This window comes from Microcaecilia unicolor, chromosome 3 (assembly GCF_901765095.1).
Source record: "Microcaecilia unicolor chromosome 3, aMicUni1.1, whole genome shotgun sequence".
NCBI lineage: Eukaryota > Metazoa > Chordata > Amphibia > Gymnophiona > Siphonopidae > Microcaecilia > Microcaecilia unicolor.
The window spans coordinates 88772111-88799365 of NC_044033.1; the positions used below are offsets into that span (position 1 = coordinate 88772111).

General features: G+C 47.4%; 1 protein-coding gene across 1 annotated transcript in view; it reads right to left on the minus strand.

Annotated features, from left to right (window-relative positions):
• EHBP1 (EH domain binding protein 1) overlaps positions 1–27255 on the minus strand; it is a 763964-nt gene that overhangs the window by 35905 nt on the left and 700804 nt on the right. Inside the window, 1 exon segment of the mRNA XM_030196160.1 lies at positions 12766–12839. Coding sequence (XP_030052020.1) covers positions 12766–12839 — 74 coding nt within the window.

Here is a 27255-nt window from a genome sequence, read left to right on the forward strand (position 1 = left end):
AAAAAAAGAAGTTTAAAAACTTTTTTTTCCAGCCTGTATGCGAGCCTCAAATGTGATACCCAGCTCCATCACAGCAGTATGCCGGTCACTGGAGCACTTGTTAGTGGGTGCAGTGGACTTCAGGCAGGTGGACCCAGGCCCATCCCCCCCTACCTGTTACACTTGTGGTGCATAATACTGAGCCCTCCAAACCTCCCCAAAACCCACTGTACCCACATGTAGGAGCCCCCCTTCCCCCCATAGGGCTATGGTAATGGTGTAGACTTGTGGGCAGTGGGTTTTGGGGGAGATTTGGGGGGCTCAGTACACAAGGGAAAGCTGCTATGCCCTTGGGAGCTCGTTTACGGTTTTTCTTTGATTTGTAAAAGTGCCCCCTAAGGTGCCCGGTTGGTGTCCTGGGATGTGAGGGGGACCAGTGCACTACGACTCCTGGCCCCTCCCACGAACAAATGCCTTGGATGTATTCGTTTTTGAGCTGGGCGCTTTCGGTTTCCATTATCGCTGAAAAACAAAAGCGCCCAGCTCAAAAATGAACACATCCAAGGCATTTGCCCCGCACAACCCGTATTTTCGGGAAAAAATATGAACGTCCATTTTTTTTTCAAAAATATGGTTTGTCCCGCCCCTTCACGTACCCGTTATCGGAGATAAATGTCCATTGAGATAGGCGTTTTCGTTCGATTATGCCCCTCTATGCATCCCCAAACCAAAGTGGAAAGCCTGTATGCAACATTAAAGGTGTCAAAAGTGCTTCTGGCCAGATATATCCTGCATATCTTCTGCTTTGTAGCCAGCTGACATAGCTCTGCGGCTTGCTCCAGTGGGAGAGTGTCTACAAAGTCTAGAACACTCCTCACCATATATATAAGCATATACTTGGTCTGGATGCAGGAAATGAGCATTGAGACCTGAAACACTTTTCTCCCAAAGGAATCCAGTGTCCTGGCCTCCCTGCCTGGGGAAGTTGAGGCATGAGTCCTGGAGCTCCTGGTCCTTCTGAGAGCAGATTCGCTACCACTGAGTGTTGGGGCAGCCATACCTTTTTGAATCTGGGAGCCTTCTGGATCCTATATATAGAGTCTACCTTCTTTGGTACCACCTGCACAGAAAGCGGGATCCCCCAAATTCATCTGTGCATCTCTGAGGACGGTGTGGAGGGGGTAAAGTGACTGCCTCCCTAGGGTGAGAGTCATAGTCCAAGATGGTTAGTAACTCTGCCCTAGGTTCGTCCTTTGTCTTCAACTTAAAAGGAATGGTGGCCACTATCTTCCTGACAAAGCCAGTGAAAGAGAGTCTCAGGTGGTGACTTGCTTCTCTCCTATGGAGGGGAGGGGTCTGAAGGGACACCATAAGACCTCTCTGAGTAGTAGTCTGGGTCTTCCTCAGACTCAGACTCGATACTCTTCTTGGCAGACATGAGTCCTTGCCTGCCTTGGTCTTCTGTCTGCACAGCCTGGCCTCTCAGGGCACCGAGGTACGAAGCCATCACCCGATCCCGTAGCACATATGTATGTATTTATTCATATTTATGTATTTGTAGACCCCTGAAGCAGGCCATTCTTTCTGCTGAAACACGGCTGTGTTGGGTAATCATTTTTTTGCTGTCCATGCTAGTTGGAATAAAGACTGTTTGGTTCTACAAGATGACTCCATCTCCTCCCTGTGTTTGGTGCTTGTGATCATCCAGTTGTGAGAATGCAATGCAGCGTATGTAGGGTGCAAGGAAAACACACTAAAATCGTTGCAAACAGTCCAAAACACGGCAAAAAGACTGATTTTCAAGAAATCGAAATACGAAAGGGCAATCCCACTGTCTGAAACACTACATTGGCTACAAGTCAAGGCAAGAATATTTTTCAAAATGAGCACCCTAATCTTTAAGAAGATATTTGGAATGGCACCCGAATACATGCTTAACATGTTTGACTTATCCTCAAGAAATGACAGCCCAGTAAGCAGAAACTACCTACTCCTACATCTGCCCAACTGCAAAAACACCATCTACAAAACTATCTACACAGTAGGAATTAGCTATCAGGGTTCCAAATGGTGGAACTCGATACAAAATTCCATAAGAAGCATCACAAATCTCCAATTCAGAAAAGAAATGAAAACCTACCTCTTCAAAAAATTCTACAGCTAATCACAAAGATATTGTCGCCTTCCTTTCAAATCTACCCTTCAAAAATATATGAATAAACATCACCAAAACTCTACTACTGAACACAAAAGCTACCACTACCTTCTCATCTTCAGATCTATCTCTTTAAAAACTTTGGGGCCCTTTTACTAAGCCGCCTGGCTACCGCATGGCTCAGGTGGTAATTTCATTTTGTATGTGGGTCCAGTAGGCTGGCGCGCGGCACTAACTGGGTAGTAATTGGCATTCTACGCATGCTGATGATTACTGTCTGGTTAACGCATGAGATCTTACATAAGTCAGTGGGTGGCGGTAAGGTCTCAGGCCCAAAATGGACACGCATCAATTTTCATTTTGCTGCACATCCATTTTCGGACAAAAAAAAGGGCCTTTTTTGCAGGTGCGCTGAGAAATGAACCTGCGTGCGTCCAATACACGTGTATACACCAGCGCAAGCCACTTTTCAGTGCACCTTAGTAAAAGGACCCCTCTATGAATAACCACACGAACTATAGATGCCCTCTCCACATTTCACAATACTATTGTAACTCCACCAAAATGTAAATTGTAAGCCACTTTGAACCGAAATTTATTTTTGGATAATAATGGGATACAAGAATGCATAAATAAATAAATGCATAAATAAATATATACACAGTGTGCGGAAAAATGGAACCTCTTACATAGTTTCAAAAGACTTTGCAACCGTTTAAACATTGAGGGGGTCCTTTTAGCAAGCTGCAGTAAAAAGCGCCTAAAAGAAGAAATGGCCATGCAGTAAGATTGTTCTTACCACGTGGGGTGGGGGGGTGGGGGGAGCACTTACCGCCACCTCACTGGGCAGCGATTATCGCTGGGTTAGCACTGTGCTAGAAATCATGGAATTATTTTCCATAGAGCCAGAAATGGCGCGCACTCAAGGTGGAACCGCTGCTGCCGGCTGCGTGGGATCTTTAGTAAAAGAGCTCCTGACTACGATCTATGAAAAAATGTGAGTCCAACCTTTTATTAGGAAACTCCCTTAGCAAACATTTTGTGCTGTACTCCTTATTTTGTTGCAAAAATTTAATTGCAACTTAATCTTCTTCACTAAATGCCATTTTGTTAAAACAGATTTTAATGGTCACTTCTTGAATGACATCATTTTTGAAAAATAGGATCATCCAGTTTTTACAGCATCTTGCAGTAACATCTGTCAATAGTAATGATTTTTTAATAATAAAACATTTGTTTTTGAGTTATTTGGAAAAATGTGTGTGTGTGGGGGGGGGGGGGGGTCCCATTTTTTCCGGACACCATGTATATAATATATATGCATACACACAGTCACATTTTTATCTCTCTCTTTCTATATCTATGTATCTATACACTGATATGTACACCCATATATAGTTATGTATGGATATACAAATATAAACACACACACACTCATATATATATATATATATAAGGCTGCACATTAATCTAGGTTAACATTGTGATAATTCTTTTAATAATCATGAATAAATAATGTATTAATCACAGTTAATAAAATTAATCACAACCACCTCTTGTCCCCCCAGTTGGTGTTGCTATCCAGTATGTTTTCCTCCCTTCCCACCTGCCCGTGTTTTGGCATCTTGTCCTCTCTTCTCTCTCGAGATGTACCTTAAAACAGGCCTTTTAGAGAACAGAGGCAGAGCAGTGAAACACGCACACTGCCTGTGACTTGCTTTGGACTTATTCTTCTGACCTGTCCCACCCCCTCTGACTCAAACTTTCTGTTTCTGAAAGGGCAGAAAGAGTCCGAAGGGAAGCTCTGAGCAAGTCATAGGCAGCGTGTGTGTTTTTCTGCTTTGCCGCTGCTCTCTAAAAGACCTGTTTTCAGGTATGTCCAATAGAGAGTGAGGTGGGATTGAAAGAGAGGATGAGATGAACCACTGGCGGGGGAAAAGGAGAAAGAGATACCAGACCTTTCATTTGCTGGTGTCACGTCCCTTACCTGCGCCGCCTTGCCCGCTGGGATGCCTCGCTCCGCGAGCAGGAGAGAGCGGGGTATCGCTGGCTATGGGCGGCGTGGAGTTGTGCCCGCCTCCTGGACAATGCCGGTTCGCCGCTATAGCGCGGTGGCGGCCGGAGAGCGCCGGCGCTGCCAAAATGGCCGGCGCTCTCAAACTAGAAGGTCTCTTCCGGGTGCGGGACCTGGGAGCAGAGAGAACGCCCCTTCCGGGCCCGGATTGGCTGGTCGCGGCTGGACTCCGCCTTCACTCTGGGACCAGCCTATCCAGAGCCCTGGGGCTGGTTGTTGGCTCCACCTTTCGGACAGCTGATGAGTTTTCTCCTGATGGAGGGGGCTATTTAAGTGCAGACGCTGGCGGGGTTCTTTGCTTCGGCTTCTGCTTGCGGATCCCTGAGTTCTGTGTTCTGGATTGCCTTCCGTTTACCTTTGAACCACTGTTTGGACCTGGACTTTGCTGTTGCCTGCCGCCTGCCTTTGAACCACTGTTTGGACCTGGACTTTGCTGTTGCCTGCCGCCTGCCTTTGAACCATTGTTTGGACCTGGACTTTGCTTTTGCCTGCCGCCTGCCTTTGAACCACTGTTTGGACCTGGACTTTGCTTTTGCCTGCCGCCTGCCTTTGAACCATTGTTTGGACCTGGACTTTGCTTTTGCCTGCCGCCTGCCTTTGAACCACTGTTTGGACCTGGACTTTGCTGTTGCCTGCCGCCTGCCTTTGAACCATTGTTTGGACCTGGACTTTGCTTTTGCCTGCCGCCTGCCTTTGAACCACTGTTTGGACCTGGACTTTGCTGTTGCCTGCCGCCTGCCTTTGAACCACTGTTTGGACCTGGACTTTGCTGTTGCCTGCCGCCTGCCTTTGAACCATTGTTTGGACCTGGACTTTGCTTTTGCCTGCCGCCTGCCTTTGAACCACTGTTTGGACCTGGACTTTGCTTTTGCCTGCCGCCTGCCTTTGAACCATTGTTTGGACCTGGACTTTGCTTTTGCCTGCCGCCTGCCTTTGAACCACTGTTTGGACCTGGACTTTGCTGTTGCCTGCCGCCTGCCTTTGAACCATTGTTTGGACCTGGACTTTGCTTTTGAGTGCCGCCTGCCTCGAACCGCTGGTCGGACCTGGACCTTGTCTTTGGTCATCTGCCTGCTCCATCCTGTCCTTCTTTGGAGGCCTCTGTCCTGACTCTCCAGGTAAGATCAGAACTGTCTGGCTGCCAGACGTTGTTTGGCACAAGGGCTCACTATTCGTGGTATAGACCTAACAGAAAGCCGAAGCCATGAGCTCGCCAGATAAGCCTGATCTGACCGACTTGGCTCAAGCTCTTCAACAGCAACAGGCCTAGCTCAACAGATTGTCTGGAGTACTGCAGGATGTGTGTTCCCAGATGTCAGTGCAGCGAGCACCGGCTCCCGGAGCAAGTAGGACATCTCCACCCCTGCCTGCCTTTCGTTTGCCTGAACCTCCCCGGTTTGACGGCACACCTTCCGCATGCCGCGGATTCTTGAACCAATGTCAGATGCTCTTTGACATGCAACCTGCTTCTTTTCCTACGGACAAACAAAAGATTACCTACATTATTTCATTACTCTCCGGTTCGGCTCTGGCATGGGCTTCACCTCTCTGGGAGCAACAGGATCCTCTCCTTTCGGAACTAGGAGAATTCCTGCGTCGGTTCCGTATGGTCTTCGATGTTCCAGGGCGCCCCTCCTCTGCTGCAGGAGAGCTACTACGGATTCAGCAAGGAAGCAGTACGGTTGGAGCCTATGCTCTTCGATTCCGTACCCTGGCGGTGGAACTTAAATGGAATCAAGAGGCTCTTACGGCCATTTTCTGGCAAGGTTTGAGCGGACGCATCAAGGACGAGTTAGCCGGCCGTGAAATCCCTAGTACCCTGGACGCTCTAATCTCCCTAAGTACTCGGATTGATGTCCGCTTCCAGGAACGGGCACGAGAACAAGTTGCCTCTCGTCCGTCTCGCAGGTTTTCCCCTCAAAGACCACGAACTGTCTCTCCTCAGAAGGCTGCGGCTCCGACTGCGGAGGGATCGGAAGTGCCTATGGTGATTGGCAGGCACCGACTGACAGCTGTTGAACGGACCCACCGGAGGGAGAATAAACTATGTATGTACTGTGGGAAACCTGGTCATTTTGTGAAAGGGTGTCCCAACAAGCCGGGAAATGCTTAGACCCTAGCCTTGTGAAGGGGGTGGTTGTGGGTCGTTCAGGAACCCTTCCGGATAACTTAATGACAGTACCTATTATCTTACTGTGGCAAGAATACAGGATAAACACCCTAGCCTTGCTGGATTCAGGAGCAGGAGGCAACTTTATTGATGCTAGGTTACTTCAGGGCCTAGGAAGGCCGGTTATTCCCTGTAAACCAGCTCTTCAAGTAACGTCCATTCATGGCTCTACTCTGCCACAGCCTATTACTCATTTCACTCTTCCACTTCGGATGCAGGTGGGCCTTCTTCATCATGAGGAGATACAATTTCTTATTTTACCTCAAGCCATCCATCCTGTAATTCTAGGTATACCCTGGTTGCGGCTGCACGCGCCTTGCATAGACTGGCCTTCGGGAGAGATCAGCCAATGGAGTGGTCGTTGTTTTGAAACTTGTCTGACACCAGTGCACCCTCCTCCTATTAATGTGCCAGCGCTACCTGGAGTCCTCCACCCCTGTGAAGCTTATCTTCCGAAGGAATACGATGAGTTTTCTGATGTCTTTGATGCCCGGGAGGCAGATTCCCTCCCACCCCATCGCCCGTTCGATTGTCCCATTGATTTGTTACCCGGCACGATGCCTCCTCGAGGAAGATTATATGCCTTGTCCCGGGATGAATCTGCTGCCATGCGGGACTACATTCAGGACAATCTTCGTAAAGGATTCATTCGACCATCTTCTTCTCCTGCCGGGGCGGGGTTTTTTTTTGTCTCCAAAAAGGATGGGTCCTTGCGGCCCTGCATTGACTATCGAGGGCTTAACAACATCACAGTCAAGAACCGTTATCCCCTTCCGCTTATCCCGGAGCTTTTTGATCGACTCCAGGGGGCAGTTATTTTTACTAAGTTGGATCTGCGAGGGGCCTACAACTTGATTCGTATCCGTCAGGGGGACGAGTGGAAAACTGCGTTTAATACTCATGAAGGACATTTTGAGTATCGGGTCATGCCTTTTGGACTTTGTAATGCTCCGGCTGTGTTTCAAGATTTCATCAACTTCATCTTCCGGGATCTTCTTTATTCTTCAGTCATTGTTTACTTGGACGATATTCTGATCTTCTCTGCTTCTCCCCTGGATCATCCCGGGCATGTCCGCACAGTGCTTCAACGACTCCGGGATCATCGACTGTTTGCCAAGTTGGAAAAATGTGCGTTTCATCAATCCACTATTCCTTTTTTGGGACATATTATCTCTGCTGTTGGATTACAAATGGATCCTGCTAAACTGCAGGCTATCCGGGACTGGCCTCTTCCCCAAGGTCTCCGGGCCTTACAGCGTTTCCTTGGCTTTGCTAACTACTACAGACAATTCATTCCCCATTATTCGCTCCTCACGGCTCCTTTGACAGCCCTTACTCGGAAGGGGGCGGATGTTCGGCATTGGTCTCCTGCTGCCCTGGAGGCTTTTTCTGCCTTGAAGACGGCTTTCCTGTCTGCATCTGTGCTCCGTAGTCCTGATGTCACGAAGCCTTTCATCGTGGAGGTCGATGCCTCTGCTTTAGGGGTGGGGGCGGTGCTGTCCCAGACAACTTCTTCTGGTAAGAAACATCCTTGTTTTTTTTTTTTCTAAGAAGTTTTCGCCAGCTGAACGCAATTATACCATCGGGGACAGAGAGCTGCTGGCTCTGAAGCTCGCCTTTCAGGAGTGGCGATACCTACTGGAGGGTGCTGCCCACCCTATTACAGTCATTACTGATCACAAAAACCTGCTTTATTTGCAAGATGCCAAACGCTTGAATCCCCGGCAGGCCCGTTGGTCACTATTTTTTGCGCGTTTTACCTTTCACTTGGTGTTTCGTCCCGCAGAGAAGAATATACAGGCAGATGCCCTCTCCCGAGCTTTTGATGTACCTGAGGAGCCTGAGGAGCTCTATCCTATGCTCAATCCTGCTTGCCTTTCCCCTACGGTGGGGGCATCCGCCTGTCTCAAGACTCCTGTTCCTGCTCGATCTCGTCGCAAGGTCCTTCAGTGGGGTCATTCTGCTGCGTTTTCGGGACATTTTGGGTTCCGTAAGACCTATCATCTTATTTCCCGTTATTTTTGGTGGCCCCACATGGCCCAGGAGATTCGGCAGTTTGTCTCTACCTGTCCTACCTGTGCCCGTACCAAGTCCGTGCCAGGCAAGCCGTGGGGGCTTCTTCAACCATTGCCGGTACCCCACCTACCGTGGCAGGAGGTCTCGATGGACTTTATAACTGATCTTCCTTGTTCCAAGGGCAACACGATCATCTGGGTGGTGGTGGATCGTTTTTCTCGCATGGCCCACTTCGTACCCATGCGGTCCCTGCCATCTGCGAAGGCTCTTGCGTCCCATTTTATCCAGCACATTTTTCGGTTGCATGGACTGCCGCATCGTATCATCAGTGATAGAGGGTCGCAATTCACCTCTAAATTTTGGAGATCATTATGCTCAGCCTTTGGGGTTACCACGCATTTCTCTTCAGCTTACCATCCTCAGACCAACGGCATGGCAGAGCGTACTAACCAGACCCTTAAAGCTTTCCTTCGGGCCTTCACTAATGCTCGTCAAGATGATTGGACTGATCTTCTGGCCTGGGCGGAATTTGCCTACAACAATAGTTTCCATTCTGCTTCACGGACATCTCCCTTCTTCACTGTTTTTGGACGTCATCCTCGTCTTCCGCCTCCGATTCCTTTGACTGCGGCTCCTCCACTGATCCAGTCTACTCTCACCACCATTCATGCAACTTGGAGGACAGTCCGTCAGCAGTTGGGGAGGGCGGCTGCTCGGTACAAGCAATTTGCTGATCGGCGTCGCTGTGCCGCTCCCGTATTCCAGCCGGGACAGAGAGTATGGCTCAGCACCAAGTACCTCAAACTGCGTCTTCCCTCCCTTAAGTTTGCCCCTCGCTTCATCGGGCCATTTTCTGTGAGATCTAGAGTGGGGACGGTGGTCTATCGCCTTCACCTACCTGGTAATCTTCGCATTCACAATGCTTTTCATGTGTCTCTGCTTAAACCTTTTAGGACTTCCCACTGGCATCCTGCTCCCAAGAAGATTCTGGTCCCAGACTCTGACCCTGATCCGGAGTTCGAGGTAAAAGAGATTCTTGACTCTAAACTCCAGCGAGGTCGATTGTTTTACTTGATCTCGTGGAAAAACTTTGGTCCTGAGGATAATTCCTGGGAGCCAGTTGCTAATATCCTTGGCTCCTGATTTGTTGCACGAGTTCCACTCTCGCTACCCTACTAAACCTGGACCAAGACGGAGAGGGGGGGCTTACGGGGGGGGGGGGGTACTGTCACGTCCCTTACCTGCGCCGCCTTGCCCGCTGGGATGCCTCGCTCCGCGAGCAGGAGAGAGCGGGGTATCGCTGGCTATGGGCGGCGTGGAGTTGTGCCCGCCTCCTGGACAATGCCGGTTCGCCGCTATAGCGCGGTGGCGGCCGGAGAGCGCCGGTGCTGCCAAAATGGCCGGCGCTCTCAAACTAGAAGGTCTCTTCCGGGTGCGGGACCTGGGAGCAGAGAGAACGCCCCTTCCGGGCCCGGATTGGCTGGTCGCGGCTGGACTCCGCCTTCTCTCTGGGACCAGCCTATCCAGAGCCCTGGGGCTGGTTGTTGGCTCCACCTTTCGGACAGCTGATGAGTTTTCTCCTGATGGAGGGGGCTATTTAAGTGCAGACGCTGGCGGGGTTCTTTGCTTCGGCTTCTGCTTGCGGATCCCTGAGTTCTGTGTTCTGGATTGCCTTCCGTTTACCTTTGAACCACTGTTTGGACCTGGACTTTGCTGTTGCCTGCCTTTGAACCACTGTTTGGACCTGGACTTTGCTTTTGCCTGCCTTTGAACCACTGTTTGGACCTGGACTTTGCTGTTGCCTGCCGCCTGCCTTTGAACCACTGTTTGGACCTGGACTTTGCTGTTGCCTGCCGCCTGCCTTTGAATCATTGTTTGGACCTGGACTTTGCTTTTGCCTGCCGCCTGCCTTTGAACCACTGTTTGGACCTGGACTTTGCTTTTGCCTGCCGCCTGCCTTTGAACCATTGTTTGGACCTGGACTTTGCTTTTGCCTGCCGCCTGCCTTTGAACCACTGTTTGGACCTGGACTTTGCTGTTGCCTGCCGCCTGCCTTTGAACCATTGTTTGGACCTGGACTTTGCTTTTGAGTGCCGCCTGCCTCGAACCGCTGGTCGGACCTGGACCTTGTCTTTGGTCATCTGTCTGCTCCATCCTGTCCTTCTTTGGAGGCCTCTGTCCTGACTCTCCAGGTAAGATCAGAACTGTCTGGCTGCCAGACGTTGTTTGGCACAAGGGCTCACTATTCGTGGTATAGACCTAACAGCTGGAGGGGGAGGAGAGAGAGAAACTAAAAAATGGGAGGGGGAAAGAGGGAATGAAGGATGGAGGTGGAAATGTTGGACCCGGAGGTGGAGGGGAGAGAGAGAGAGAGATGCAAGACAATGGAAAGAAGAGAGAGGGAAACATATTGGAGCCTGGCTGGAGGAATGTTGGACCCAGAGTGGAGAGGAGGAAGAGAAAAATTTTGGAGAACAGGAGTGAGGGAGTGACTGGTCCTTTAATCATGTGATTAACTACAATTACAAATTTAAATTAATTTAATGGAAATGTAGCCCTAATCGCTCTCTCTTTCGCTCTATAAAATCTCCACACACATATACACATATTGTGACACTTATGAAGGGTTAGGTAGATCCAGGAGCCGGAACTCCGGACCGGGGAGCTGGAAAGGCTGGCGTGGGTGGGAACAATGGAGGGATTACCAATCCCAGTATCCTTGGGAAGGATCACCTGAACCTTCTAGAAAGGCTAACCAGCGCTGCAATGCCCCTGACTCCCAGAGGAGGCCACTAGACTCCCTTAGAGAAGGTGAACCAGACTACAACTCCCAGGTTCCCAGGGGAGGAGGAGGAGGAGGCTTTTGAGCAGGCTCGTGATAAAGATTGGGAGCAGCTGGGGAGAGGGGAGAGACAGATAGAGCCTATGGAATGGATGCCTGAGGAGGTGATTACCGGGGCCAAAGAGGTTGGTGAAAGAATGCAGGTAGAGCCCATGGATATTTCTGCCTTAGCCCGGGTGGAAAAGGGGCAATCTCAGGACCTGTTAGCAACCTTGAGGAATCGGTTAATTCAATTCATTGAGAGAAAAGCCCAGAGAAGTATCTGAGCGGGTTCCCTGGGGAAGTAGCTTCCACCTGACCCTGGGCTCAAGCAAACCCTTGGGGAGGATACCAGGAGTTAATGGCTGGTATGAATGGGAGGGGGTCCCCTTTCCTCAGGCTGCTCTGAGGTGAGGGTTTGCTAGGGTGAGTGTGAAGCGCGCAACAGAACCTTTTTTGCTGAATGACCTTTGGGGAACTTTTGGGTGAAAGAACTTTGGGGCTTTTTGCTGAATGGACTTTGGGAACCTTTTTGCTGGGGAAAGTGCTGGAACATTTGCCCAAAGATTAGTGCACTTGATGAACTCAGGGAGGGAAGGATTTGGACTATGGGACTCAGGGCTGGGTTAATACCTGTTGGAAAAGAGCTTGTTTTTTTGTTTGTTTTCCTTTTTGTTGCTGAGTTGAAGCTATAAGAGTGCTGGAGCTATGTACTAGCCCGGGGAGGCATGTAGCCCCAGGGAAGAGACTATTCCTAAATAAATACAGGAAATTTCTGACTGGTTTGATATTGTTTGAACTGCCAAGTATCCAGAGTTACCTAGTAAACCTGGTGTGGAGTTAGGCCCAGGTCTGGGAAAGTCGAAGCACAGCCAAGCGGTGTGGGAAGTGTTTACAATATATATATTTTATCTATATGGAATACTACAGAACTACAGAAAGTTTTCCACAAAATTTTCTGAATGTTGGTGCAGAAACCTGAGAGCTGTGTTTGTGATTCCTGTGAGGTTTAATGAAATGCATGTTTGACTTAATGTGGCTGATTACAATAGCCCATTGTTTAGAATTTTCTAGGAAGCAGACCACTAACCTTTTATATTTCATTCTGCATGAAGTTAAATATGTCTGTACCTACACTAAAATTCTGCCATCATAATGGAATGCATATCTGATCTCCTCCCCATCAACAATTCTTGTGTACTGTTTCAAAAGAAAAGCCTTGTAAACAAGGGAAAGGGAAATGGGACTTGATATACCGCCTTTCTGAGGTTTTTGCAACTACATTCAAAGCGGTTTACATATATTCAAGTACTTATTTTGTACCAGGGGCAATGAAGGGTTAAGTGACTTGCCCAGAGTCACAAGGAGCTGCAGTAGGAATCAAACTCAGTTCCCCAGGATCAAAGTCCACTGTACTAACCACTAGGCTATTCCTCCACTCCTAAGGACTTGGATCCTTAGGTTTCATACTTAAAAATATTAATACATTTTTCCCCAGTTGTAATCAGCATTCATTTTAGCTCTGAAAAATATCTGGGAGCATTTCTTACCTTCAGTTGCAAGCATTGCCCGCAACTCCCGGTTCAGCAGCTCGTACCGCCTTTCTAAATCGTGCTCTTTTTCCCTAGGCAAGTCACAAAAGTTCATCAATATGTTAATTACTAAATCATTAAACACTTACAAGATCCTTTAACATGCATTGATTTTGGAGACTCATAACTGCCTTTTTTCTCTAACATTAAGCTACTCCAAACAAATGATACACAAAAGCATACAACCTCATTCAGCTTAAGATTCATCTGTACATTTTAAATGTAACTTTTAAAATATATGTATGATTTGCTTTATTTCCTTTAAATACTTACAGCTCCGCTGTTTATATGTTTATAAAATGTTCTTAATCTTTTCTGTGATTATTCTAAGCATTTACATATGAGAATGATTTAAAGAATTGAATAGGTAATGCATAAAGTGTTGGGGTACTGATATTAAGAAATCCTGCAAACACAGTATGGTGCTAAGAGGGAAAAACAATGCCACCCCTCAAAAAACACATACTTCCCAAACCCCTAAGTGTTCATTCTGGAAACATTAATCAGGAACTGCCAAAGTATGAAAATGATGGAAAAAGACCTTCTTAATTAATAAAAATGTAATGCACACTTTTACACTAGGTGGCATACTAAAATAAAACAAATGTTTGACACATGAATTGCTAAACCAGGCTCACCAAACTCCAAAATGAGGAGGAAAATATTCTTTCATTTCTCTGGTTTCCTTTCTACAGCAGTGTTTCCAATTTATCATTATATATTTGCCTTCCTTCATGTTGCCTTTACCTGTGTTCTATTAGCAGTTTCTAGATTTTGAGTTTACATTTATTACTCGCCTTTTACAAATTTACGCTCAAGACAAGTTATGGGGGTCTTTTACTAAAGCTTAGCTCGAGTTATCTGCAATAGGGTCCATTTTATTCCTATGGGCCCTGCTGCAGATAACTCAAGCTAAGCTTTAGTAAAAGATCCCCTATATTCAGATGAGTTATTTTCCCCTGCCAAAATGGGCTAACAATTTAAGTTGTACCTGAGGTAATGGAAGTTGCCCAAGGTCACAAGGAAAGTCAGTGGGAGAAGTGAGATTTGAACCTTGGCTTCCCTGGTTCTCAGTATGCTTCTCTAATAAGAGGCTAATACTCCACTACAACTGCTATCAATGAAAGGTATGCAGCTAGCATCAGTTATCCATTGTCATTTTTTAACAACAAACTGTCAGACCAATTATTATTGGTTTGGAGATGTTTTGGAACATCTTTTAGTTTATTCTATAGTATTACTTTGTTTTATTTACAAAACAGATTTGATATGGAACCTCACAGATGTATTTAGAATACATAAATCTCTGACATAAAATAAAATATGAAAAACAATCTCACATAAACTATTGTGTTTATGGTGAAATTTACTCATATTTGTTAATTTCCTTTCCTTGAATCCTGGTAGACCAGTCCCAACCAATTGGTTTTATCTCTCTACCAGCAGATGGAGGTACAGAAACGTAACTGTTCCAGTGATATCACTGGTATAATAGCTGGGGCAGACCGGATTCTTTCAATATGGTAAATGCCAAAGCAGCACACTGTCTCATCTTACACAATTTCAAGAACCGATTAAAAAATAGATACTGTTGCTGTATGGTTATGTTCTGAAAAAGTGCAATTAAATCCAAATAAAAAATGAGCATTAATCTTCTCTAGGAAATGTGATGTCATACTACCCCATCCTTTATGAATAGATGGAACTCTAATTCTTTTAAATTTCTTTGAGTGATCATTGATGATCACTTAAACTTTAAATGCCATACCTTCAATCGCTCAAAAATGTTTTTTTCAAATTAAAAAAAAAATATGTTCAGTAAAACCCTACTTTGACAAAAAGAAATCTCTTCATATTCTACTTCATTCATTCAATAGTTTTAGGACATAGAGACTACTGTAATTCATTATTTTAAGGCCTACGTTGCTTGGTAGATATTAAAAGATTACAACTGGTCCAGAACACTGCAGTCAATATGATTTCGGGAGCGAAACGATGGGACCATGTTACACCACTTTTAAAATCAGAACACTGATTGTCAATCTCAACAAGGATCCCTCTGGCAGAGTGGCTGGCTGCAGGACCTCATAGAAATGTGGAACACACACAGATTGCAGGTAAAAGTAAAGAGTACTTTATGTATGCACACAAAAGGGGTTGTAGTTAGCCCTGTTACATCACAGGCTTAGCCCTTTTGAGTAGAGACTCTCTTAAGATAGTCCCCGTCAATACTCTTTATAGGGCTGGCACCTAGCCAGGCCCAAACACTCTGGCAACTAATGCCACCTCTGGTCCCTTCTGGACACACATCAAATTTATTCACTTTAGAAATACTCTGCAAGGTTTTCTCCTATCTTGGCAGTCTTCTGTCCACGTATCATTCACTCCTGGAGGATGACTTGACAGTTTATAGTTTCCCACCCCAGGGAAACAGTTCTTGCTATTTCTCTTCCTTAGGTATTGTAGCCTCAGTTGCTACTCCTTTAGAGAACTCTTGGCTCGGGGCCTCTTCCTGGAAACCTCTTCACTAGGGGCCTCCTTGAAGTGTTCTGCTTTAGGGCATTTAACTCCCTCCATACCTGAGCTCTGCCCCTCTGGCCCAGCAGGTTAGTGCCATCTGCCGTAAGAGGTGAGGGAGTGTTGTTATGGAAACCCAGTCATGTACTTCCCACTCCCTCACAATCCCATGCAAAATACTAACTTTAGTACAAAATATTCATAACACAGGTTTCCCCATAATATATTTTGCCTACTTATCCCATTCAAAAACAATCATACATTATGTTGTACTAATCAGAATCTCTTAGTCATCCCTTCATTTTAACAAATTCAGTTTGCAGATATCAATTCATCTAAGTTTAATGTCATGGGTTCTATCTCTATTTAGGATTTGAGTAGTCATTTCAAAAATTTAAAGCGGGTTTGAAAACTTACATTTTTGAAAAAAAACTTTCTTAAAGTAAGAGACAGCAGTACGCTGGGCTGCAGAGCACTGAGATAATAGTAGATTTAATTTTCTGTACTCCTCCTTCATATCTGGATCTATGATCTTTTTTTGTATTTTAAAATTATTTTAGTTTACTGTAAACTGTATAGATATATTGATATACTGCATATCAAGATTAATAAACGAACTACTGCAGAATGCACAAATAAACCCTGCAATTAAGAACAATTTACAACCAAGTAAGAGAGCAGGCAGAGCCCAGAGAAAGTTCCCCAGTGCAGTAGTCTTCCAGGTTGGGCCTTGGTCTAACAGAATTCAAGGAAAGGACTTTAAAACAGATTTGAATAAAATTCACCTTCCTTTTCATCCTGTTAGACTAGTCCAAACTAAAAGGATACACAAAAGCAATAGGCCACTGGGTGAGGGGAAGACAAGGCCCCTATGAAGCACTGCTCTGCCAAAGGCAGTGTCACCTCTGGCCAGATCAGCACATAGGAACCTATCAACCACTAAGTCACTTCCCCCCTCCAAACATCTTCAGGAGATTGCCTGGGTTCGCATAGAATGTGCATGCAACCCAGCTGGCACTGCTTTCTGACAAAGGATGTAAGATTACTTGAAACCTTGATCCACTGAGCTATGGAGGATTTAGGTGCTACCTCCCCTTTACACAGATTCTGAAACATAAAGAAGAGTCTGCCAAACTGCCAGAAACTTTTTTTTCTAGGTACTGCAACAGCATCCTGCAGACATCCAATTTGTGAAGCATCTGCATAGCATCTGAGTCTCTCCATTCCATTAAGAATAGAAGCGACACTACTTGACTTAAATGAAAGGGAGAAAGCACTTTCTGCAGGAACGTTTATGCTTATTAAAATTTGCTGAATCACTTTTTTTAACAGGTGAATCAAAGCAATGCACATTTTAAAAATAAAAAAAGCATTAAGGAAAGAAATGCCATGACAAAACCATATGAAGTGAGACAGTCTTATCTCAAAGAACAAGTAACGATCCCTACAGGACAGAGCTTGCAATATAGAGACTCTCCTGGCTGAACAAATGGAGACTAGAAAAAACTGCCTTAATGGCTTTGAGGCCCCATCAGGATATTGAGAACCAGACTGAGATCCATTGTAGCAAAACAGCCCTGAAAGGAGGCCAAATATGCTTTACTCTGGATGCTTGGCCATTCTCTGGAGGACCCTGCAGGGTAGAAATACACAAATAGGCGGCCAGGGCTGTACTAGGGCATTGAGACCGGCTAAGCCAAACTCTCTTCTGCGACTGAAGAATAGAGAGCACTTCAATTTCAACATGATACCATCAAGTCACAAAACAGTGGGCTCCATTGGTCCACCAGGCGCTGGAAGACAAGGGGACTCAGTTCCTATTCCCTTGGATCTAAGACATGTCTACTGAGAAATATGCTTGCACAGTCTCCATCCGTGCAATGTATACTGCCGAAATCACAGAGAGGTGAATCCATGCTCAGCTGCACAAGCAGCCGGCTTCCCGACCCATCACTGCACTTCTGGTTCCTCCTTGTCTGTTGATGTAAGCCACCACAGTGACATTATTGGATATCACCTGGATTGCTTTCCCCCTTACCCTTCTCTCCAGGAAGTTGATGGACCCTGATGCTTCTGACCGTGATCACTGCTCCTGGGTGAGCCAGTCAAGGTGATGAGCTCCCCAACCCATCAGGGTCACACTGGTGGTCACTATCAAGTCAGAGTCCTGCAGAGAGTTCAAGGGAGGGGAAGTGAGCACTGAACTCTTGAGAATGAAGGGCTCAGCATGATAGCAATGCCCTCTGAAGAGGCCACATGTGGGTTCCTGCCCATGACACCACCTCAAAGATCACCGCCATTGACCCAAGAAGCTAGAGGTAATCCCATGCCCAAGGGGCCACCTGAGTAGAGAGCCCTCTTCTGGAGCTGCAGTATACACATTCACTCCATCAGCAGGAACATGGATCCTCTATTTGGTATCAAAGCATACAGATACTCCAGGTTTTGACAGGGAGTTAAGCTGACTCTTGGTGTAATTTACCACCCAGCTAAGGCAGTCACTGCTGCTTCCCTGTATTCTGCTGCTGAATTGGTTCGAATTAACCATTCATCCAAACAGGGATGCACCCAGATCCTTTGCTTGTAAAGGATGTGCTACCACTAGCAGCACCATGACCTAATTAGATAGAGAGCCCACTAGGAACAGAGAAGTACCTGACTATAATATGCAAAACACTTTGGTTGTAAAACAGAAAGGCTGTACACAAAATGCATGACTCATGCCTTGAAAAAGGTGTGTGGTGCAGTAGCCAGGCAATAGGGCAATGCCCTGAACTGAAAGTGCGTATTGAAGATGCAGAACATCAAGAAGCGCCTGTGAGAAGACCTGATCACTATATGGAGGTATACCTCTGAAAGATCCGTGAAAGAGAGAATCTTGCCTGCCTGACCAAGGCGATCACTGACCAAAGAGTCCACATATGAAACTGTGGTACTCAGAGGGAGATGTTGACCTCCTTCAAGTCCAGCATGTGAAAGAAGGAACCAACCTTCTTGGGGACCACAAGTCAATAGAGTAGCAACCTGGACCCTGCTCCTGGGAGGGAACTAGCTCCACAGCCTCTAAGTGCTGCAGGATACCCTTCATGCCCTCTTTTGAATGTGGAACCACGTGGGAATGCCATAAAGACATTAGAAACAGGTTTGGCAAATTCCAGGGCATACTTCCAGAACCCATTGACTGGAAGTGATGAGAGCCCACTCATACATTTAGTGCACACTAATCATTAGCGCATGCTACATTTATTAGTGCGCCTTAGTAAAAGGACCCTAAAGAAAGTAAATCAGATTGCTCTTATTATAGACAAAAATGAATCCCAAAATTTACATCCAAATATAAAATAGTCACATAAGGGTCCTTTTACTAAGGTTCACTAATGGATTTAGCACGCTCTAAATGCCGCACAGCCCATGGGGCTGCATGACACTTTTAGCGCACCTACAAAAAATACCTTTTTTTTGGCTGAAAATGGATGTGCAGCAAAATCAAAATTGCTGTGCATCCAATTTGGGTTTGAGACCTTACTGCCAGCCATTGACCTAGTGGTAAAGAATCCGGGCGGTAATGACCTATGCATTCCAAATGCCACTTGGCGTGTCTGTTACCCCCACCCAAAAATAAAAAATATTTTTCAGATGTGTGTATCGGACGCACGCCAAAAATAAAATTACCATGAGAGCCACGCGGTAGTTGGGGGGTAACTCCATTTTGGCACGCATAGATGCTTACGTGGTTTAGTAAAAGGGCCCCTTAATGTAGTTTAATTTGTTAGTGCATGTTAAATCTGTTAGCGCACCTTAGCAAAAGTACTCCATAGAAAGAATATCCACCAAATTTCTCAAAACCGAGACATGAAATTAAAAACAAACAGCCCCAATTTAGACAGCTTATAGAAGTAGGACTTGAGATGCAGGCCAGTGCATCTTAAGTTTCACCGGTATTTTAAAACAGAATTTTCAAACATAGAACCTGTTCTAAAATACAGGAGAAATGGATGTTTATGCTGCACATAACATCAATTAAAAAAAAATGTACATAATATCAGCAGGTACAAAGCCAGCATATAACCGGTTAAGCACTGGCACATAAATTGTTATGTTGTGCAATGGAAGTATAATGGTGTGTGTCGACACATAACCAGTTACCTTTCTGACCTTAGAAACATAACTGGTTGTTATCCTGACGCAGTCATGGTTTCCCTTCCTGGTTTGGTATTTGGGGGACAGGGAACAAAAACTATTGTGGGATTAAGGGGGCACCCCCTCAATTCTTTCAGTGGAGTGCTACACAATAACAACTGTTTACCAAATCCTACACATGCTTGGTAGTAGGTGAAACCAAAGGCTTAGCCAGACCTCAATTTGGGAGGGGGCCTGAGCACAAAGTGTGTGTGTGGGGGGGCACATTTTGCCCAGCATCCCCGCCGCTCTCGACCTCCACCATAACCCCACATACCAGGTTTGGTGGAGGTCTCCTAGCTCCGCCAGCAGAAACTTTCCTGCAGTGATATTTGCAGCCGTGCTGCCTGTCCTGCTTTACCAAACTGGCATACATACGGCCTTCAAACATGCTGTTGTCACTCCACTCCTTAAAAAACCCTCACTTGACCCTACCTGTCCCTCCAACTATTGCCCCATCTCCCTTTCCTCTCCAAATTACTTGAACGCGTCGTTCACCGCCGTTGTCTTGACTTTCTTTCTTCTCAACCTATTCTTGACCCACTCCACTCTGGTTTCCGCCCTCTTCACTCTACTGAAACTGCTCTTACCAAAGTCTCTAATGACCTACTACTGGCTAAATCCAGAGGTCTCTATTCTATCCTTATCCTTCTTGACCTATCTGCTGCTTTCAACACTGGTGACCACACCATACTCCTAGATACGCTCTCCTCAATTGGATTCCAGGGACCTGTTTTCTCCTGGTTCTCCTCGTACCTCTCACTTCGCACTTTCAGTGTTCACTCTGGCGGTTCCTCTTCAACCTCTAACCCGCTTACAGTTGGTGTGCCTCAGGGTTCTGTCCTTGGACCCCTCCTCTTCTCCATCTATACCTCTTCCCTTGGTACCCTGATTTTGTCCCACGGCTTTGTACCATCTTTACGCGACGATTCTCAGATCTACATCTCCACCCCTGAAATCTCAACCTTAATTCAGGACAAAATTTCATCCTGCTTATCTGACATTGCTGCTTGGATGTCTCTTCGCCATTTGGAGCTAAACATGACTAAAACTGAACTTCTCATTTTCCCCCCTAAACCCACCTCCCCTCTTCCCCCATTCTCTATCTCTGTTAATGGCTCTCACATCCTCCCTGTATCCTCGGCTCGTAACCTTGGTGTCATCTTTGATTCCTCTCTCTTCTTCTCTGCACATATTCAACAGATCGCCAAAACCTGTCGTTTCTTTATCTACAACATTAGTAAAATTCGCCCCTTCCTTTCTGAATACGCTGCCAAAACCCTTATCCACACCCTTGTCACCTCTCGCTTGGATTATTGCAATTTACTTCTTACTGGTCTTCCGCTCAGTCATCTCTCTCCTCTCCAGTCTGTCCAAAATTCTGCAGCATGGCTTATTTTCCGCCAAAGTCGTTATAGCCACACTAGCCCACTCCTCAAGTCACTTCACTGGCTCTCTGTCCGCTTCCGTATACAGTTCAAACTTCTATTACTTACCTTTAAATGCATCCATTCTGCTGCCCCCCATTACCTCTCCACTCTCATCTCCCAAGGTTTCGAGCTGAGGAGACAGGGAGAATGAGAGAGCCATCAACAGAAATAGAAAACGGGGGGAGCGGGGAGGTGGGTTTGGGGGGGAAAATGAGAAGCTCGGTTTTGGTCATATTTAATTTCAGGTGGCGTTGAGACATCCAGACAGCAATGTCAGACAAGCACACCTCCTACTACAATGAGCGACTCGGAAGAGCTGTAACTATCATTTTCTAACTTTATAAATTATTAATAAGGAGACTTCGTCCCAGTGGACTCAACTGCTGCAAGTAGGGATTCCAAAGCTTAAAAAAAAATTGTTTATGTTTATGGGACACACGAGCCTCCTTGGCCTCCCAGGTGGCCAGAAGATGAACCTGATTCTGCCAGTGCCAAAATGCCGGGGAGTCTGCTGATGTCCAATATTGCAAGATTACTTTTTTGGCCACCAAACTAAACTTGTGACACAGCAGGATGCTATATTTACCCAGGGGATGAAATGCACCTGGCTTATCTAATAAAAATTGCTCCACTGTTCCTTGAAGGTGGCAGACCAGCAAATGCGCTAACAAAACCCTTAATCCTCCCCCAGAAGGGTTTGATTAAAGGGCAGAGCCAAAACACATGAAAATAAGTATGTCTCTAATGATTAAACTTAGGGCAGCCCGACTCCCCATTGCCCACCACGTGCGCAATATTAACTTTAGTCCAATAGGCACGCGAAAGGATCCCCCGTAATGTAGCAGCGAAATCCCAATCCCACGACACCCCCAGATCCTCTTACCAACTAGCCCTCAACCAAGAAAAGTCTCTTTCTGGGATATCCCTCATCAGGACCTTGCGAAGACTCGAAACCGACAGGTCTCCAAATCTCAACCCTTGAAAAAACTCCCGGAGCTGAGCACCTAAATGCATCACAAACTGCGTCTTATCCAAGGCTGAAACGTAATGTTTAAGTTGCACATAGGCAAATCGGTTACCCCACTGATGTCCCACTTGTTCTTGCAACCTTTCAAAGGGGATCAACCCTCCCTCTCTTTCCAAAACGTGTTCCAAATTATAAATACCTCTCCTTTCCCACTCAACGAAAATCGGATTATCCATGCCCGGCTGAAAAAACTCATTACCCCTGAGAGTGAGTAGATCCAACACAGCCGGATTAGCTCCCAGTTGCTTCACTAGAAAGCACCACACCTCCTGCAACGGCCTTAATAGCATGCTTCCTTTCAAATGATGAGGCGTTTGTGCCTTAGACAGGTGGAGCAATGAAAAAAATCTATAGGGTGCATAATATTCACTTTCTAATTCTGTAGGTGTAAAAATCCGCGTCCGACCACACCAGTCCCCGAAGTGATGTAATAAGCACGCCTGTTGTAAGTATTGTTGTAAGTTGGAGAGACCCATGCCCCCCCCCCCCGCTCCAGTCCCCCATCAGGACTGAAAGGCGCATTTTTGGTTTTTCCCCCCTCCAACAAAAACTGCTAAAAAGCCGATACAGGCCCTTCAGGTCTCTTTTTGTAATCCTAAGCGGCAACGATTGGAGAACATACAACCACCGTGGAAACTGAACCATCTATATTAAGTTCACCCGCCCTAACAGGGACAGAGGAAGATCTTTCCACGCCGCTAGACGCCTTTTGGTATTGTCCATGAGTATTCCAATATTGAGCCGGTACAGGGACGAAACATCCATCGCTAAACGAATGCCTAAGTACTTCTCCCCACACTTTAATGGAAACTCCCCCCCCTCCCCAACTCTCTGGAGCTGCGGTGAAGATGGCAGAGCCTCCGATTTGTCAAAATTAATACGAAATCCCGCATAGTCCCCATACTCTTGGAAGGACTCCAGCAGGGCGGCAAGGGACCACTTCGGATTTGCTATATGAACCAAAAGGTCATCAGCAAACGCTGCCACTTTAAAACAACAAGAACCCACCTGAATACCCCTAATCTCAGGATTCGCCATAATGTCCCTAATAAGGGGATCCAATGTCAACACAAACAGGAGAGGCGACAGAGGACACCCCTGCCTAGTTCCCCTGAGCACTGGAAATTCCTGGGAGATATGCCCATTCACCAACACACGTGCCTTAGGCGACGAGTACAGCACCTTCATGACTGAGATGAAGTGCCCAGTAAACCCATAGGTTTCCAGCGACGCGAAAATAAAGTCCCAATGCACCCTATTAAAAGCTTTTTCTGCATCAACACTAATTAGAATGGAGTGCATCTCTTTCTGACGCCTATATTCTAACGTAGTGAGTATTTTGCGAATATTTTTAGCCACTAATCGCCTTTGCACAAAACCCACCTACGCTTCATGAATAATACTGGGCAAAACTTGCGCCAAACGATTAGCCATGATTTTTGCCAATAGCTTAGCTTCATAATTCAGAAGCGAAATTGGGCGATATGATTCCAGGAGTGTGGGGTCCCATCCTGGCTTAGGTAAAACAATGATGTGAGCCATATCCAAGGATGCTGGCATGGCCTCTACCTCCATAATCTTATTGAACAAGCCAGTAAGGGATGGTACCACCTCTCCCCCCATTAACTTATAAAATTCTGCCTAAAGCCATCTGGCCCGGGGGCTTTCAGAAGGGCTACGGGCAATAGCTAAAGCCACCTCATCCTCTTGTATAGGCTCGTTTAAAACCTTGCAATCAGCTTGATCAATTGAAGGCAAGGTCAAACTCTCCATATATAAAGATCCGGGGACTCCCTCCTCTGGAGGCGAGGCATAAAGTCGCCGACAGTAATTATAAAAAGTATCACTTATAGCCTCATCTGCATGGACTCTAATCCCCCCTTCCCTCTGACAGTCAAGACTTTTTGGGGGCCCCCTTTCAAATGAATCAAACAGGCCAACAACCTCCCTGTTTTATTGCCATGACGATATAATATACTAGTAAAAAAGGCCCGTTTCTGACACAAATGAAACGGGCGCTAGCAAGGTTTTCCTCGGAGTGTGTATGTTTGGGAGAGTGTATGTGAGAGTGACTGTGTGAGAGACAGAGTGAAAGTGTGAGTGTGTGTGTGTGTGAGAGAGAGAGAGTGAGTCTGGGTGTGAGTGTGTTTGTGAGAGAATATGTGTGTGAGAATGAGAGTGTGTGCAAGTGTGTATGTGAGACACAGTGTGAGAGAGAGTGTGTGTGTGTGTGCGACAGAGAGAGTGAGTCTGGGTGTGAGTGTGTTTGTGAGAGAATATGTGTGTGAGAATGAGAGTGTGTGCAAGTGTGTATGTGAGACACAGTGTGAGAGAGAGTGTGAGTGTGTGTGCGAGAGAGAGAGTGTGTGTGAGACACAGATTCTCTGTGAGAGTGAGTGTATGAGACCAAGCGAGTGTGTGAGTGACTGTGTGGCACATAGAGAGTGAATGTGATACAGTGTGAGACAGAGTATGTGAGAGTGAGAGTCAGAAAGACATTGTATATGAGAGAGAGAGTGTGAGCCCTGCCCTCCCAATCCATGCCCATCTGTCCCCTGCCCCTCCATTCATCCTTTTCCAGCAATTCCCCTCTCTCCCTGAGCCCTGCCCTCCCAATCCATGCCCATCCATGCTCCTCTGTCACCTGCCCCCTCCATTCATCCCTATCCAGCAATTCCCCTCTCTCCCTGAGCCCTGCCCTGCAATCCATATCCATCCATGCCCATCTGTCCCCTGTCCCCTCCATTCATCCTTTTCCAGCAATTCCCCTCTCTCCCTGAGCCCTGCCCTCCCAATCCATGCCCATCCATGCTCCTCTGTCACCTGCCCCCTCCATTCATCCCTATCCAGCAATTCCCCTCTCTCCCTGAGCCCTGCCCTGCAATCCATATCCATCCATGCCCATCTGTCCCCTCCATTCATCCCTATCCAGCAATTCCCCTCTCTCCCTGAGCCCTGCCCTCCCAATCCATGCCCATCCATGCTCCTCTGTCACCTGCGCCCTCCATTCATCCCTATTCAGCAATTCCCCTCTCTCCCTGAGCCCTGCAATCCATATCCATCCATGCCCATCTGTCCCCTCCATTCATCCCTATCCAGCAATTCCCCTCTCTCCCTGAGCCCTGCCCTCCCAATCCATGCCCATCCATGCTCCTCTGTCCCCTGCCCCCTCCATTCATCCCTTTCCAGCAATTCCCCTCTCTCCCTGAGCCCTGCCCTCCCAATCCATGCTCCTCTGTCACCTGCCCCCTCCATTCATCCCTATTCAGCAATTCCCCTCTCCCTGAGCCCTGCAATCCATATCCATCCATGCCCATCTGTCCCCTCCATTCATCCCTATCCAGCAATTCCCCTCTCTCCCTGAGCCCTGCCCTCCCAATCCATGCCCATCCATGCTCCTCTGTCCCCTGCCCCCTCCATTCTTACCTTTCCAGCAATTCCCCTCTCTCCCTGAGCCCTGCCCTCCCAATCCATGCCCATCCATGCTCCTCTGTCCCCTGCCCCCTCCATTCATCCCTTTCCAGCAATTTCCCTCTCTCCCTGAGGCCTGCCCTCCCAATCCATGCCCATCCATGCTCCTCTGTCACCTGGCCCCTCCATTCATCCCTATTCAGGAAATCCCCTCTCTCCCTGAGCCCTGCCCTGCAATCCATATCCATCCATGCCCATCTGTCCCCTCCATTCATCCCTATCCAGCAATTCCCCTCTCTCCCTGAGCCCTGCCCTCCCAATCCATGCCCATCCATGCTCCTCTGTCCCCTGCCCCCTCCATTCATCCCTTTCCAGCAATTCCCCTCTCTCCCTGAGCCCTGCCCTCCCAATCCATGCCCATCCATGCTCCTCTGTCACCTGCCCCCTCCATTCATCCCTATTCAGCAATTCCCCTCTCTCCCTGAGCCCTGCCCTGCAATCCATATCCATCCATGCCCATCTGTCCCCTCCATTCATCCCTATCCAGCAATTCCCCTCTCTCCCTGAGCCCTGCCCTCCCAATCCATGCCCATCCATGCTCCTCTGTCCCCTGCCCCCTCCATTCTTCCCTTTCCAGCAATTCCCCTCTCTCCCTGAGCCCTGCCCTCTCAATCCATGCCCATCCATGCTCCTCTGTCCCCTGCCCCCTCCATTCATCCCTTTCCAGCAATTTCCCTCTCTCCCTGAGGCCTGCCCTCCCAATCCATGCCCATCCATGCTCCTCTGTCACCTGGCCCCTCCATTCATCCCTATTCAGGAAATCCCCTCTCTCCCTGAGCCCTGCCCTGCAATCCATATCCATCCATGCCCATCTGTCCCCTCCATTCATCCCTATCCAGCAATTCCCCTCTCTCCCTGAGCCCTGCCCTCCCAATCCATGCCCATCCATGCTCCTCTGTCCCCTGCCCCCTCCATTCATCCCTTTCCAGCAATTCCCCTCTCTCCCTGAGCCCTGCCCTCCCAATCCATGCCCATCCATGCTCCTCTGTCCCCTGCCCCCTCCATTCATCCCTTTCCAGCAATTTCCCTCTCTCCCTGAGGCCTGCCCTCCCAATCCATGCCCATCCATGCTCCTCTGTCCCCTGCCCCCTCCATTCTTCCTTTTCCAGCAATTCCCCTCTCTTCCTTCCATGACCCCCCCTTGCATCCATGCTCCTCTCTCTCCCATGTCCCAGCCTGGCCCGCCCTCTTCTTCCCCCCCCCCTCGCATCCATGCCCCCCCCTTCGCATCCATGCTGTCGTTTCTCCCCTGCCCTCCTGCTCCCATTGTTCAACTTTACTGCCCACCTTCTTCTCTCCCCCCCAACATCCCTTTTCTTTTGTTTTTCTTTTTAAATTTACCTCCGTGGTGGCGGTTCCGGCAGCGCAGCGTCAGGGAAGGAGGCGGCGCTCTCGACGTCTAGCCTTCCCTTCGCTTTGTTCCGCCTTCTTCTGACGTCATCCTTGACGTCAGAAGAAGGCGGAACACATCGAAGGGAAGGCTAGAGACGTCGGGAGCGCCGCCTCCTTCCCTGATGCTGCGCTGCCGGAACCGCCACCACGGAGGTAAATCTAATATACTAAAACGCACCGTGCGTTGGTGCGATCAGTTTGTTTGTTTTTTTTTCCGCCCTCGCGATCCGTTTTTTTTCCCCGCCCTCGACATCATGACGTTTGACACGAGGGCGGGGCAGAGACGGCTGGGTGGCTTCACACCATGAATCCACGAACCCTTCAGGAAGTGTTTGAGTGACTTCAGAACGTTGTCTTCAGAACGTTCACGGTGCGTTTTATTATATTAGATAGATACCTATAATACACCTGCGATTTAAGGGCTCTTGGGTG